The sequence below is a fragment of the Phascolarctos cinereus genome, unplaced genomic scaffold (genome assembly GCF_003287225.1).
Source record: "Phascolarctos cinereus isolate Bilbo 61053 unplaced genomic scaffold, phaCin_HiC Scaffold_5;HRSCAF=322, whole genome shotgun sequence".
NCBI lineage: Eukaryota > Metazoa > Chordata > Mammalia > Diprotodontia > Phascolarctidae > Phascolarctos > Phascolarctos cinereus.
This window is the reverse complement of record NW_027555958.1, coordinates 178,990,310-179,005,876: the sequence shown is the minus strand read 5'-3', so window position 1 is coordinate 179,005,876 and position 15,567 is coordinate 178,990,310. Positions and strand designations below refer to the sequence as shown.

The 15,567-nt window shown below is 39.9% G+C and overlaps 1 protein-coding gene across 1 annotated transcript; it reads left to right on the top strand.

The window, feature by feature from the left end:
* The first annotated feature begins 427 nt into the window (after positions 1–427).
* On the top strand, positions 428–2,354 carry HTR1E (5-hydroxytryptamine receptor 1E). The gene has a single exon (XM_020976307.2). The coding sequence runs from the start codon at positions 601–603 to the stop codon at positions 1,696–1,698; it is 1,098 nt and encodes a 365-aa protein (XP_020831966.1). The 5' UTR covers positions 428–600; the 3' UTR covers positions 1,699–2,354.
* The last annotated feature ends 13,213 nt before the right edge of the window (positions 2,355–15,567 follow it).

Below are 15,567 nucleotides of genomic sequence, written 5' to 3'. Positions count from 1 at the left end.
CAAGCCTTTATAGTGGAAAATTCTCCAGTATTAGTCCCTGTTGTACTCTAGTCCAGTCTGTCTTTGCACATGTGGTGTGGACAAAAGTCACTCTGAATGATAATGTCTCAGAAATTGTGATTCCCAAACCAGTGGTTTCAGTTTGTAAATAGCCTTTGTGCTAATTATATTGTGCACACTTAAAAAAAAACAGCTATATGTCCCTCATTCCACTAAGGCTACAAATGGAGAAATAAAGATGAATTTTGTCTATAGAAAGGAGAAAGGGAATATTATCTGAAAATTATTTTTTAAAAAACTGATTATGATTACTCAGAAAAAAAGAAAAATATTATAAAACATTTTTTATTCACAAATGACATCATGATGTTTATTATCCATTAATTGAGCCAACAAATTTCTGTTTTGTTTTCTCCCCCAGGAAATCTACATTCAGGAAAAACTCTGGGTCCCTTTCTCATAACCAGTGAAAATGGAATATAAAGGAAAATATGTGAAAAATACCTAGAACCTCTGATGTGTTGAAGTCTGAATGATCAGCTAGAGGAGAGAACTTCCATATTTCCTACAGTAGATCCTAGGACAAGGAGAATTAAAAAAATGAATTTCACAAACTGTACAACAGAAGCCAGTGTGGCCATTAAATCCAAATCAGTAACAGAGAAGATGCTTGTTTCTATGACTTTGGTGGTAATCACTACCATGACCACACTCTTGAACTCAGCAGTAATTATTGCGATCTGTACCACCAAGAAACTCCATCAGCCTGCAAACTACCTAATCTGTTCTCTGGCTGTGACAGACCTCCTGGTTGCCGTTCTCGTCATGCCCTTGAGTATCACGTACATTGTCATGGACAGCTGGACCTTGGGTTACTTTATCTGTGAGGTCTGGCTGAGTGTAGACATGACCTGCTGCACCTGTTCAATTCTCCATCTCTGTGTGATTGCCTTGGATAGGTACTGGGCTATCACCAATGCTATTGAATATGCCAGGAAAAGAACTGCAAAGAGGGCTGGAATGATGATACTCACAGTGTGGACCATCTCAGTTTTCATTTCTATGCCTCCTCTGTTCTGGAGAAGCCACCGTCTTCTCAGTCCTCCACCTAGTCAATGCACCATCCAGCATGACCATGTGATCTACACCATTTACTCCACACTTGGGGCGTTTTACATCCCCTTGACGTTGATCCTGATTCTCTATTATAGGATCTATCACGCCGCCAAAAGTCTTTACCAGAAGCGTGGCTCCAGCCGCCACCTGAGCAATAGAAGCACCGACAGCCAGAACTCTTTTGCAAGCTGCAAGCTGACCCAGACTTTCTGTGTGTCTGACTTCTCCACTTCTGACCCAACCACAGAATTTGATAAGATCAACACCTCAGTCAGGATACCTCCCTTTGACAGTGACCTAGATCAGATGGGAGACCGCCAGCAGATCTCCAGCACCAGGGAACGAAAGGCTGCTCGCATTCTGGGACTGATACTAGGGGCATTCATTTTGTCCTGGCTGCCATTTTTCATCAAGGAGCTCATTGTAGGTCTGAGTATTTATACTGTGTCATCTGAAGTGGCTGACTTTTTGACGTGGCTTGGTTATGTGAATTCTCTTATCAACCCTCTGCTTTACACGAGTTTTAATGAGGATTTTAAGCTGGCCTTTAAAAGGCTTGTCAGGTGCCGGGAACATTCCTAAAGGGGTAGAAAACCAAATGTCTTTGGCCAGCCTTGTGAAATGCACAAAGGGCGTTAAACTGGTGAAGTCTTATTAAAGATGGCTGATTCAAGGCAGTTTGTAGGCTGTGGGAGTGGGGGAAAAGGATGCAACAGGGTGTTGTATGTGGTCCTTTGCTCTTCTTTTGGGGGGTCCTGATATTCAGTAAGCTGTTTTCTACCTCCGGTATTATGTAAGGTATGTTAATATCAAGTCAACTTTATGACACCAAAATGAAAACCTTCACAGAAGTAACCAAAAGGAAAATAATGTTTTATTTATTTTAACAGCCCTAATTATTCCTGTAATCAGTAAATGAGAAAATTCCTCTTGTTCATAGGAATTTTTTTTGGTGGATTCTTTTGTCTGTATATGGCCAAACCAATGTCTGACTATTTGCCTTAGAGTGGTATAAAACTTGACCTTGTTTGTCTGTTTGTATACAGATCCAAGCAGAAACTGTATGGTTGTACATAAAAAATAGAGATCTATCACTGTCCTGTTAACCCCCGCTTGCATCCCTGCGCTGAAAGCATTTACCATGGCACAATGACATAGCACATCGACTGCAGAAGCGAGAACCTTTATTTCCCAAGGTCCACAATTAAATAAACCAACTCAAGTTTCAAAAAGAACCCAGAATTCTATGGGGATTTTGTGTAAGTTGTTTATTGTGAGTATAACATATAAACAAATGAGAAACAAGAGAAAAACATCTTCTACTTGGTACATTTGCTTCTGGGGATGTTCCTGTTTCTGGGGCTTAAGGGTGAGAGGTAAGGATTGAGGATTTTATAGCTGAGAGAGACAGATTTTAGAGATACAATCCAACCCCCTCAATTTGTGAAGGAGGAAACAGAAGTTCGGAAAAGTTGAGTGATTTACTAAAGGTCTGTTGGGGATCTATTGGTGCAATTAGGAGGCTTCACAGAAGAAATAGATAGGTCAGTCAATAGAGAATGCTTTTTTAGGCACTTTTATTTGGCACATTTAAGAAATAGCTTAACTGGAGATTCCCAAAAGAGCATGGAGGGGGAGGAAGAGGTAGCAAGACAAGGATACTACGTCATTATTTATCCCCAAAATTGAGGCAGCAGCCAGTACCTGCAAAGCTAAAGCTGAACCTACCCCTAAACCATGGCAATAGCTAAAACTTGTAAAGTGAGATAGAGAAGAACAAGATAGGTATACAACCAGAGAAGTCCAGGCCAAGGCAAGAGGAGGGAGTTTCTAAGGCTTTTGTGAACAGTTCACAATGTTACACTTAATTCTCACTTGTTTGGTGAGTGGGACTTCTGGGACCATCCTCACTGTATGTTATCAGGGTATCTCCAAGAAGCTGATTAGGGCCAAGTGTTTTACAGGGACAGACAAGGTTCTGCTTATGGATGTCTGATTGGTTTTCTACCGATCTGCAGGGTGGCACCAATTAGCTGCAAGTTTCTGATTGCATAGGTATAGATGGTTTAACATATGAAGATGGCCTTTCAGAAATGGTCAGGGCAGAAAAGAAGGGGTACTAGACAGGAGGAGAATGTTTGGCTATGGCAGAAGACACACACTGGATAAACACTAGGCCCCCAAAACTTTCTGGAGTGCAGCAGCTATGAATAACCTGAGAAATACAGTATCAAGTGTGCCCATGACTAGATGACATCCCAGGCACACTAAAATTAAAATTTCTTATTGAATTGAAAGGTAAGTGTTATAATTCTCCTGCATATAGGAAATCCTAAAAATACATATGTACAGAGAGAGAGAGAAAGAGTGAGTGAGAGAGAGAGAGAGAGAGAGAGAGAGAGAGAGAGAGAGAGAGAGAAATACAATGTTATATGTTCATCTAGGGGGAAATCATCCTCTAAAGACTTCTGTTGTGAAACGTTACCTGCAGAATTTATTAATGGATTGACTTAGCAGAGAGAAATTATAAAAACAGGAAAAGTCTGGGCTCACACTTAGGACCATGAATCAAAAAGGGAATTGGACAAGATGTTCTCCCAAATCCTTTCCTACACTAGAATCCTGCAGTTGTAAGAAAATTAAATGTGGAAAAAGTCGTTCCCAGAATTCTTTTTGCACTAATAGAGAGATCATAGCATTGTAAAGTGAGTGCTAAAGTTAGAGACCAAAGACCAGAATTTCAATCCCACTTCAGACATGGGTGGAACACTTATCTTTTCAAAGTCTCAGTTTCCTCATCTGTAAAATGAGGATGATAATGACTTTGCTACCTACCGCACATAAATTGTTGTGAGTTAGGGCTTTGCAAAAACTCACAGCTCTGTGCAGGGTGTCCTAAAAGTCTTAGTGAAGTTTTGGGGATACCCTGTATCCATGTAAATCATTATCACCACAATGTAGCTCAGAACCAAGAAGTAGCAGGGTAGCCACAAAATCCCACTCTGGTTTAAGCAGGCCTATGGAAGCCCTGAAGTCACTGCTGCAGTGTCTATGAAGGACTTCAAATCTGCCCATTTTCAATCCAATGGCAGGAAGGAATCAGGAGTAGGGGCAGCCCCATGGAAGTTTATCCTGCCTTTGGGTTGCTGGGGAAGATGGAGACCCTTATATAAATCATAGATCTAGAGGTAGATGGACCCTTAGAGTTTATCAAGTCCCATTTTACAGATGAAGAAACTGAAACGCAGAGAAGTTTAAATGACTCACCCAAGATCACACAGGTAGCAGATTTCAGTAGCCCAGCTGCTCTGACTCCAACTCCATAGATCTCTCTATTGCATCATGCCACCTCTGTCCAGGGGGCAGTTAGGTGGCACAGTAGAAAGAGCACTGAGCTTGGAATCAGGAGGATCCGAGTTCAAATCTGACCTCAGACCCTTACTAGCTATGTGACCATGGGCAAGTCACTTAACCCTGTTTGTCTCAGTTTCCTCATCTGTAAAATAAGCTGGAGAAGGAGATGGCAAACCACTCCAGTATATTTGCCAAGAAAACCCCAAATGTGGTCACAAAGAGTCAAACATGCCTGAAGAAACTGACAACACCTCCATCTATTTGAGGGCACAGGGAAGGGAACAGGTAATTAATGTTTTCTGGCCAATTTCTGAAGAGTGGTAACAAGTGATGAAAGCCTGGGCCTGCCTCTGCTAGCTGAGTTTATATCTGAGTGCGTCTCTGGATCAACATCCAGAGAAGATTAATAGTTGATAATATCTAACATTATATAGTGATGATTATCTTCCAGGCACCATGCTAAGAGCTTTACAATTATTATTTCATTTGACCCTCACAACAACCCTGGAAAGTAAGTGCAATTATTATCCCCATTTTACAGATGAGAAAACTGAGGCAAACAGAAGTTAAGTGATATGTCCAGGATCACACAACTGTTAAGTGTTTGAGGCTGGATTTGAACTCAGGTTTTCCAGACTCCAGGACCAGCACTGTAGTTACTGTGCCAATCAGCTAAAGTACCAAGTAGAAAGCTTTCTAATGAAATACCAATGAATTGTAAAAAATGATGCTGGCACCAAACATTTTCATCTGTTACTAAATGAATGTTGAACAGCTTGTTAGGTCACCTCATTAATGAGGCCAGAGTTAGAGCTTTGATCCCCACATAGGTCAGTTAACTTTACTCTCATGGTCATATACTACACTCAAGCCCATTCAGAAATTAATCTCTGCAGGATTCTATGTAGCATTATAAGATTTAAAGAGGAAAAGTAACTTAGAGGCCATTTAGTCCAACCCTCTTATTTTTACGAATGAGGAAACAGAGGCCCAGAAGACTTATATGACCTGCCCAGTATCAAATAGGTAGTAATTGGCAGAATCTTGAATTAGAACTCAAATCCTCTGACTTGAAATCCAGTGTTCTTTCCACTGTGCCACACAGCTCTCATTATTAAGAAGGCTTTTGTTTCCCCACAAATCTGTGTCCTTGTTTGAAGAAGGAACTAGTGTAAAAGTATTAATGGATCAACACAAACTTAGAACTGGCCCAATATACTCTGGGTCAATATCATCTTCATATAGGTCATCTTCCTATATGAGGGGCAGCTTTCATGTGGCTGGCAACAGGATAGTCTGGGCCAAGACCAGGAAGTTGGCTAACCGGGAAAGATCTGGCAAATGCTAATGGTCTGAACCAAGGGATCTTTGTGTTGTGGACCCATTTGGCAAGCTAATGAAGCCTATAGAGTGCTTCTCAAAATAATATGGGTTGCCTACCTTTATAATTAAAGGACATCCCAAATCTCAATAGTAAAAATGAAAATGTAATATTTCCCATCCATGTTCATGGATTCCCTGAAATCTATTGAGGGACCTACAGATCATGAGTTAACAACCCCTGGTCTAAACAGACAAGAGCTCAAGTCCAAACAGTTTCATCTAAAACAGGGAGGAGCAAGTAGAAAGTCAAGGCAGATGTTCAGAGTCTAGGAATTAGGGAATTGACTTGAGCTGCATTATAGAGTAGGCCTGAACTCCAAACCCAAAGAAAAGGTTATTAACACTCTGCCATCTAACACTACCTACTGTTTAGCCAGAAGGAGATCCCTCAAAGGTTTGCTAGTGGGCCCCACTGCTTAGAATATAGAGCAAAGTAGGCAGCAGTGGGGAGGGTTTAGTATTTGTGCAACTCTCCACGCCTACCAACTACTTCTCATTTCCCAGTAAAAGGGTGCCAAGTCGTGGTAGCAAGATCCATTCCCTAGATATATTCATTACAAGCCATGGGATGGTTGCTGAATGAGTAAAGTAAGAATCTGAATGTGTTGTTGACAAAACTGAGTGGAGTTTGAGTGCTTAGCTGATGTCATCGTCTATAAAGAGACTGTTTATTGCAAACGTGTGAGGAAGAGTGACTAGATATGAGAGATACATGTCTAAAATGGAACCCTGGAGCTTGGGAGGCCCTAGAGGTGGAAGCTGATTCCTAGGTAGTGGAAGTGTAGAAAAAACAGACTGGTGAAGACTAACTTGCCCCACTGGTGCTTCGAGCCCTGGAGTGGTCTGCAACTTTAGATTCTGATGCCCTATTATACCACACTGTCAGCATTTGGAGAGCAGTGGCTAGCACAGTTCTGAGCCCCTCGGAATCTTCGTGTGTAAGAGAAGCTAATGAATCCATAGTCTGGGGGTGAGACCATATATGTAAGTCTATATCCCCTGTCCCTGCTTGTAGCAGGCACAGGAATTCTAGGATAATATCACAACTCCACATTAAATATTTTAGAGAAATGACTGAAACTAAGGTCATATCCTCATGTATATTTTTCATATCTGTACTAAGGACTTTGCTAGGTTGATGCTTATTTAGACCAATGGTGCTGCTAATCATTAACAACATTGTGCATGTCTAAGATCTGCTCTATTGAACTATCTATCTTTTCCCTACCCAAGAATTTTTATCTCATAAAAAAATAAAGGAATAAGTGTTACCTACTGCTTTTGAGATTTGTCATTGCCAATGGTGATTACCACTTTTGTGGTCTCCTGGTGGTCATGCTTCAAGAAAAAATAGATCTGCTAAATACATGATAGATAGGAACATTATCAAAAGGGTCAGGATTTTCTCTCTAGATAAAGAGCAGAAATCTGTTATAATATGGCTTGTTGCATGACCTGTCCTCCATCCTCCTGCCTAAAACAGAACTATATCCAGCAAAACCAAATATGCCACAGTCAGCCCATAAGGAATTTTAGTCTTTGTACTCCACCAAGCACCAGTGTTATAAAATGATGTCGCTGTAGAGGACTCAATAGATCAGACCATAGCTTAGAGATGAAAGGCACCTGCGAGACCTTTTATATATGAGGAAACTGAGACCCCCAAAAAGTAAAGTGACTTGCCCAACGTCACACAGGTAGTGAGCATCAGAGGAAGGACTTTAACCTAAGCTCATCTGATTCCAAAGTCAGTACATTTTCCACTGCACCATGTTGCTTTCCCTAGTTCAGATGCAGCAATTTGTTTCATGTATTCTTTGTGCAGAACTCTGTGCTAGGCAAGAGGAATGACCTTGAGTAAGTTAATTAACCTCTCTAGCTTCAATGTTCACATATGTAAAACAAAGGAAATGGACTAGATAACCTCTAAGACCATTTCTAAAACTAAATCCAAGACCCTGTTATGAAAAAAATGGCATTTATTATCTTCAAGGTGCTTAGAGCCTAAACTAGAGAGAGTGGAAGAGACATATAGGCAAATGATTAGTGCAGAACAGAATGTGGTGGGACCAATTGGTGGCACAGTGGAAAGAGTTTCAAGCCTGGAGTCAGGAACACTCATCTTCATGAGTTCAAATCTGGCTTCAGACACTTAATGAACAAGTCACTTAACCTTGTTTGCCTCAGTTCCTCATCTGTAAAAGAGCTGAAAAAAGAAATGGCAAACCACTCCAGTATCTTTGCCAAGGAAATTCCAAACCAGGACCACAGAGAACTGAACATGACTGAAGTGACTAAACAATAAAAATCAGGGACTAGTGTAGAAGGATTTGTAAGCTAAAACAATTACTAGAAAGTTTATAGAGATGACACAAGCCTTGCCTTAGGCTAGCACTTTCCATATTGACATCTCTGCAGAGCTGGGTCATTTTCAAAAGTGCCAGTAGGCAATGAGAATAATCACATCTCAGAGTAGAGGATGTCCAGGATTTCAGCAGTCTTTCTAGGACTTCAGAAGATTCAGAAAACCTCATATTTAGTTAGAAGAAGAAGAAGAATTTACTTAAAATATTCAAAGATTTTCTTCACAACATCCTCTTTTTTGACATCATGGTATGAAGACAGTATTTAGTTTTTGAAGGTTCTGATAATGGAGTACAAATTCTGGTAGATTCAACCAGGATGGAAAGACCTTGAGTACGGCCCTGAGTACTCAAGCACCTGCATGCTTAAAGCACCAGACTACTAAAGGAGAAACTCATTATCACTAGTATTTGGCTACTGTAACCTCTGAAACAAAGAAGAAGTTTAAAAGGCCCTCAGTTCTGTGAAGCCTTTCAGCTTCTACAGTACTGGTGGCAGAGTGATCAGAAAGGGGACATGGGGTACTAAAAATCAGTTGCTTTATTTCTATTTATAAATATAACAAAATATTGGTCAATGAGAATACATGGGATGTTTGGTAAGTCCTGGGAGAACATGGATGTTTGATAAACCAGCTTCCAAAAATGAGTAATAGAGGGTCCTGTTCTCTACTTGGTGATTCTGATTTTGAGTAGATGCCAAAGGGGAAAGCAGACCCAGAAACAGGCTCACTAACCATCCATATATTTCCAGGGCTGGGCCCTTATTCCTAGTGCCCTATAACAAAGACCTTAATTTAGCTGTGAGTACTTTAGATGTGGGGGGCAGTTAGGTGGCACAGTGGATAGCATGCCAGGACTGGAGTCAGGAAGATGAGTCTTCCTGAGTTGAAATCGGACCTCAGACACTTAATAGATGTTCAGCCCTGGGCAAATCATTTGACTCTGTTTGCCTCATTTGTAAAATAATCTAGAGAAGGAAATGGCGGACCACCCCAGTGTCTTTGCCGAGAAAACCTCAAATGGGGTCATGAAGAGTTTGACACAACTGAAACAACAGAACAACAACCACAAACGTGTGAAATGAGGCTGGAGCTAGGCTATGGAGGGTCTTAAATGCTAGACTGAGACATTTATAGTTTATTTACTAGACAATAAGAAGGCCAAAGAAATAAATTCAGACAAAGAATTCTTCATTTTCTACCCTGTCCACACCCCATTTGTTCCCCTCTGGTGGAAATGATTCTTCCCTCGGAAGCAGTCTTCCCCACCCTAACAGTAGAGTGTTGAAGGAAAGCTTCCTCTTCTCTCCTGCCAATTAAAGTCATAGAATTCAAGCTAGAAGAGGACTTCAGAGGCAATCTAGTCCAATTCCCTCTTTTTGCAGATCCTGAAGTATAGAGAAGTTAAGTAATTTGTCCAAGGTCACACATACAGTGTCAGAGATGGAACTTGAACTCAGATCTTGCTGACTCCTAGTCCAGTATTCTATCTAGAACACCATGTGTTGCCTCTTCAAGATATGTTTATTACGTGCAAATTATCCCCTGATCTACAAATCACTCCTATCTGACTCAGAATTGAGAACGGTGGTCTCCGCCACCTTTCTAGAGCCATGTAACAGGTGTGCTAGTAGGGATCTTAACGAAGGGATCATAGAGGCTTTGATGCGTGTGTGTGTGTGTGTGTGTGTGTGTGTGTGTGTGTGTGAGAGAGAGAGAGAGAGAGAGAGAGAGAGAGAGAGAGAGAGAGAGAGAGAATCAAAGAAAGAGAGGAGAGAGAGAGGAGGAAAGGGAGGAAAGAGAGAAAAGGAGGGAAGAAGGAAGGAAGGAAGGAAGGAAGGAAGGAAGGAAGGAAGGAAGGAAGGAAGGAAGGAAGGAAGGAAAGGAGGGAGGGAGGGAGGGAGAGAGAAAAAGAGGGAGAAAACGGAGAAAAGGCAGACACACACTGATACAGAGCCCACTACCAGAAGGTAGAATCATTGAAGACTGTTAAAAGATATAACCGACCAGGATAGAGAGAACAATTTAACTGTGTAAAATACTTTGTAAATCTTAAAGAACTATATTAATATCAGTTATTATTATCATTAGTCTATAGTCACCAGGCTTCCAGTCTGGTAATGATTTTATTTCCCTAAACTTTCTACTACACTCCTGCTGAGCTCAAGCAATGCTTCTAGAACAATACAGGGGTGTTCTGGTAAATGTTTAACAACCAGGCTGGTGGGGGAAGGTGGATATATGCAAACACATTTTTAAGCATATTCTGCATTATTAATACTTTCTTAAGTCTAGACAATCAATAGAACAATAAATCAAACCCAGATTTGTGGGGATTGTTAAAGTATTATTAAATATTATTATTTATAATTTATATTATTTATAATTATTAACTATTAACTATTATTAAATAGGCTCTTGCAAGCCAGTTAGAGGCGGCTCCAATACACCCCTGCTTAACAGTCACTCTAAAGATACAAGACAGACAAGCATTCCTGTAAATAAGGATGACATTAAATTACCTCTCCTGAGACCATTTTGACCTGCCTTAGTCAATCATTTATTAAGTGCCTTCTGTGTGCCAATACTTTGTAGGCTTTGGGAATCCAAAGATAAAAATGAGACAGTGCCTGCCTTCAAGGAGCTTACATCCTTTGAAGGAAACAGCATGCATTTAAATAAATTACATAGAAAATATACACAAAATAAATACAAGATAAAAATTTTAGGAAGAGGGCACTAGCACCTGGGAGAAGTGGGGATCAGAAAAGACTTCATGTAGAAGACAGACAGAGGGAGAGAGACAGACAGAGAATGAGAAACAGAGACGAGAGAGAGAGACAGAGAGAGAGAAGCAGAGAAACTGAGAGACATAGAGAGAATGAGAGAGAGAGAGAGAGAGAGAGAGAGTTATTATGCCTTACCCATTTCAAGTAGCTAGAAGATAATGAGGTGGCAGTTAATAATTAAGGTATTCCAAAGGATAGCTAAGCAGACAGGCTCCTAACAAAAGACAACTGTCAGAGACTAGTACAAGCTGGATTAAAGCCCAAATGGAGTAATATTTGAAGGTCAAATGACAGAGACCCATTCGTATGCCCTCCCAAATACATCACCACTTGCCACTCTTATCTGAGCTCTGATCCATTAGACTCTCCCCAGGAGCTCTCTTTTTCCACATAGAGGTTACTGAGAGCTCAGAACTCTGCCATTCTGATGTAGAAGAAAAAACAGTCTGTGCTCTTCATTTAGCTAACATCTGTCAAAGGCACTTTATTATTTTACAAGTAATTGCTTGGAGAAAGAGTCTGACCAACAGTTTCCCCTGCTAAACAGAGAACTCTGACCCATTTTTGCAACTCACTTTTTACAGTAGTCATAAAGTAAAATAAATAAATAAATAAAGATGTTCTACAAAATCGAAAGGATAAAGATATACAGTTTTCACTAATGGTTTTATAAAAACCTGCTATTTTACAAAGAAAATAGGTTTCTCAGGGAAGATCTAGTCAAGGGTCTTTAGCATCTCAGGAAATTAAAGACGTTTGAAAATTCTAATCTGATCCATTAATCAGTGGAGACCAAGAATACTCTTATAATACCTATTCTTAATTTTTTCCAACATAACAGAGTTCTTAGTTCTAGGCCTATAGAACTACGTTATGCACAGTTATTCAGTATCTATAAGGACCCTCTCATAATAGCTCCCAAAATAATAAAAATTGGTCTATGGGGATCAATCTTAGGACTCAACATTACATAACCTCTACGACTAACTACACCCAGAGGACACTTGCCTCTTCCTAGCCTTAGAATACATTCTCATCATTCACCAGAATTCAAGAACCAATCACTTATTTAGAAAAGAGAATCAGCTGCAAAGGTCCACAAGTAGATGTTATAAGAGTTCTTTCTAATCTGCTGATAAACCTCATGAATGCAAGATTTCCAATGTAAGAAATCCCTGGTCCTCCATTTAGCAAACCTGTGTAAACTGTTAATTCGATTTCCATACATGACTCCAGGTTTAGATGTCTACTGGCTTGAAAAAAGAGATCAAACCGAGATCATTGAGATCAAACTCAGAAATGCCTTAGTGATAAAAGTAAAGAAAGCTTTGCTTCACACTTCACCACTCTGTTTGAGGTATTGGTTGACTCATTCAACTTCCTCCCCCCACAAAAAAAAAATCCCTCCTTTTGCACTAAGACCCATATACCCTGGTGATTTGTGGAATGAAATGAGGATCCTAAAAGTATCATTTTGTCAGTCAGCAAGTATTTATTGCTTAGTATGTACCAGGCAGGCAGCTAGTTGACTCACTGTATAGAGAGACAGGCCAGAAGTCAGGAACACTCCTGTTCCTGAGTTCATATCTGGCTTCAGACACTTACTAGCTGTGTGATCCTAGGCAAGTCACTCAATTCAGTTTGCCTCAGTTTCTTCATCTATAAAATGAGCTGGAATTGGAAATAGCAAACCACTCCAGTATCTTTGCCAAGAAAACCCCAGATGGGCTTACCCCTACCACCCTCAACAACAACGATGTGCCAGATACTGTATTAAGCTCTGGGCATACAAAGAAAGGCAAAAATATGGTCCCTGTTCTCAAGGAGCCCATAGTCTCATGATAATAATTGACTATGTATTCTAGAAGTTAACAGATATGTCTCCATGTCCTGTGTTCTCCAGTTAAGCTAACTATTGAAATATTTAAATAAATATATATTTCAAACCTTTTTCTCAGAACCATGTCTTATCAAACACCCAGCCATCTTCTCCCATTTCCCCTGAAATAATCATCTGGGGGAGGAGGAAGCTGTCCAGAAAGAAAACCTGTGATTCATTATTCTGACATCCTTTAAATTGAAGTTAGTACTGTTTATTCATGCGTGTGTATGTGTGTGTGTGTGTGTGTGTGTGTGTAGGTGTGTACATTGCCTTATACAGAATTGTTGCTCCCCTTCATCACTACTGAGAAATTCAAGCCACCCTCTACATACACCTCAGTCTGGGGACACACACCCATTTAGAAAACATTTGTTTTGTTTCTTGGTTCTTTCATCCCTAAGAGAAATGTTTCAGTGTTTTTTCTGTTAACTAGACTGTTAACTAAAGTGCAGGAAAAAAACAGACCCTTTGGTTTCTTCTATTTTTAAAAGAATGTTTTTCTAAGGATTACTGAAAGGAAAATGCAAAATCTTTACAAAGTAATTATACCTATGAACTCTTATATGCCATATTCTCTTTAATCATGAAACCATTGATTTAAGAATGAGAAATCATAATTATATGCATACATAATTATATAAAAGTGCATTGTGCATATATGTGTGAATCTGCATGGGTGTACATACAAAGTACATATATGTACATATACAAATATACATACATATCCATATATCTCAAGAGCATTATATTTACATGTACATATATTTTTTTAATATAAAAAGTGATACACAGCTGATGAACTTCCTCTACCAATGCAGACCAGTATCTCTTCTGTTAATAGTAACAGAGTGTTGCCTGGGGCAGGGGGAGGTTATGATCACTGCCCAAGGTCACATAGACAGTATGATAGAGGCAGGATTTTAATTCAGCTTTTTCTCACTCCTGGGCCAGCTCCACATACTACTCTGACCTTCACATGTACATAATGTATCTGTAGAAAGACATCCATTTGTCTATTTTGCTTTGCCTTATTGGTCCTCAGTCCAAAGGAGATGATTGGACCATGTGGTCTCTAAGGTGCCCTTTAGGTCTAATACTCTATGAATCTTTGAGATTTGTCCTTAGATACATCTCACATGCTTCATGTCCTTTTAAAATCTGTTTTTGTTCTTTTTTCTTTTTTTCTTTCTATCTTTTTTTTTTGAGGCAATAGAGTTAAGTGACTTGCCCAAGGTCATAGAGGTAGTAAGTGTCTGAGGCCAGATTTGAACTCAGTTCCTCCTGACTCCAGGGCTGGTGCACTGCATTACCTAGTGGCCCCTGTTTTTGTTTTCTTTAGTTGTCTCATTCTTTATTTATTTTTAGAATCATTTGTGACTGACTACATTGTCAGAATTTCAGCTTTAGCACTTCCTATCTGTCTAATACTACATCTTGGGTAAAAAACACTAATGTGGCCATAAGCAAATGACTTGAACTCTCTGGGCCTCAGTTTCTTCAACTGTAAAATCAGAGAGTTGGGCTGAATGACCTAAAAGATAACTTCCAACTCAAATTATGATTCTGTAATCTAAAAGAAAAAGGCTTGCATTCTTTCTTCAGGAAGCAGGGGAAGGAGAAAAGGAAAAGCAAGAGGACTTGAATGGGTAAAGAGAAGCAGTGTCATCAAGAAATAATGATAGAGCCCCTGCAATTGAAATCATGATGCCTGCTTGTTGAACAAAAAAGAGGGAATGTCAACATATATAAAGCCGGTATGGTCACATACAAACCATAATCAGACAGTACAGAGAGCTTTGTTTAGAAAGACTGGGGAAACATTGAGTAAACTGAAAATATCCCCCTTTAGCTGGTGGGTGAGGCCTTTTACGTGCAATGATATTGACACGGAACAGAACATGCTAAATCACATTTTACACTTGTGCTAAAGGTTCTTTAGCTAACTGTCATACAAACCATAATATTTAGAAACTTCATGAGCAAACCAATTATTTTCCTATCATCCCCCACATGTCACCACGTTTTAAAATTCTTGTCAATTAGTGTGAAGCTTAAGATAATCTGAGATAATTAAAACTAAATGACAGAAGGAACCTAATTTTCACTTCCTCTTTTAGGAGAAAAAAAAAAGATAGTCACAGCCAGCTCACTAGAACTATCCTAATTAAATTACCTACTTTGCTCAGAACCGTATTTTGGTCCCTAACAATTTCTACTGTCCTTTCTTGAGGATATCCTATATACATTGGCCCCTGAAAACCAGCTATGTTTGGTTATAATTGAGAGGTGACTCTTTTCTCAATCACATAAAAGTTCAACAGCATTGCAGTGCTTCTGGTCGATCAGTTTTTCTGTAATCCCATCCCTGCTAAAATGAGCTAATGTGGTTCCCTAAAGCATAGCCCTATGACTGTTAACTACTTGTATGTGGGGATTTATGGGGTGTTCAAGGAGGGATAGTACCTCTGGGGTGATGTCTTGATCAGCTTTTTCCGGGGCTGCTCAACCACCTTTGGTGTCCACCTATTACCCAACTGTCACCTGTATCCCCAAGAAGCTGTAGTATGTGCAGTGGCCACACTCTGGTAAAACCATCTCAGCAGGAAGGCTAAACCAGGGTAAGGCCTCAGACCCATTGGAGAGTCAGGGGGATGTCTACCTCACGTATATGAAGACTT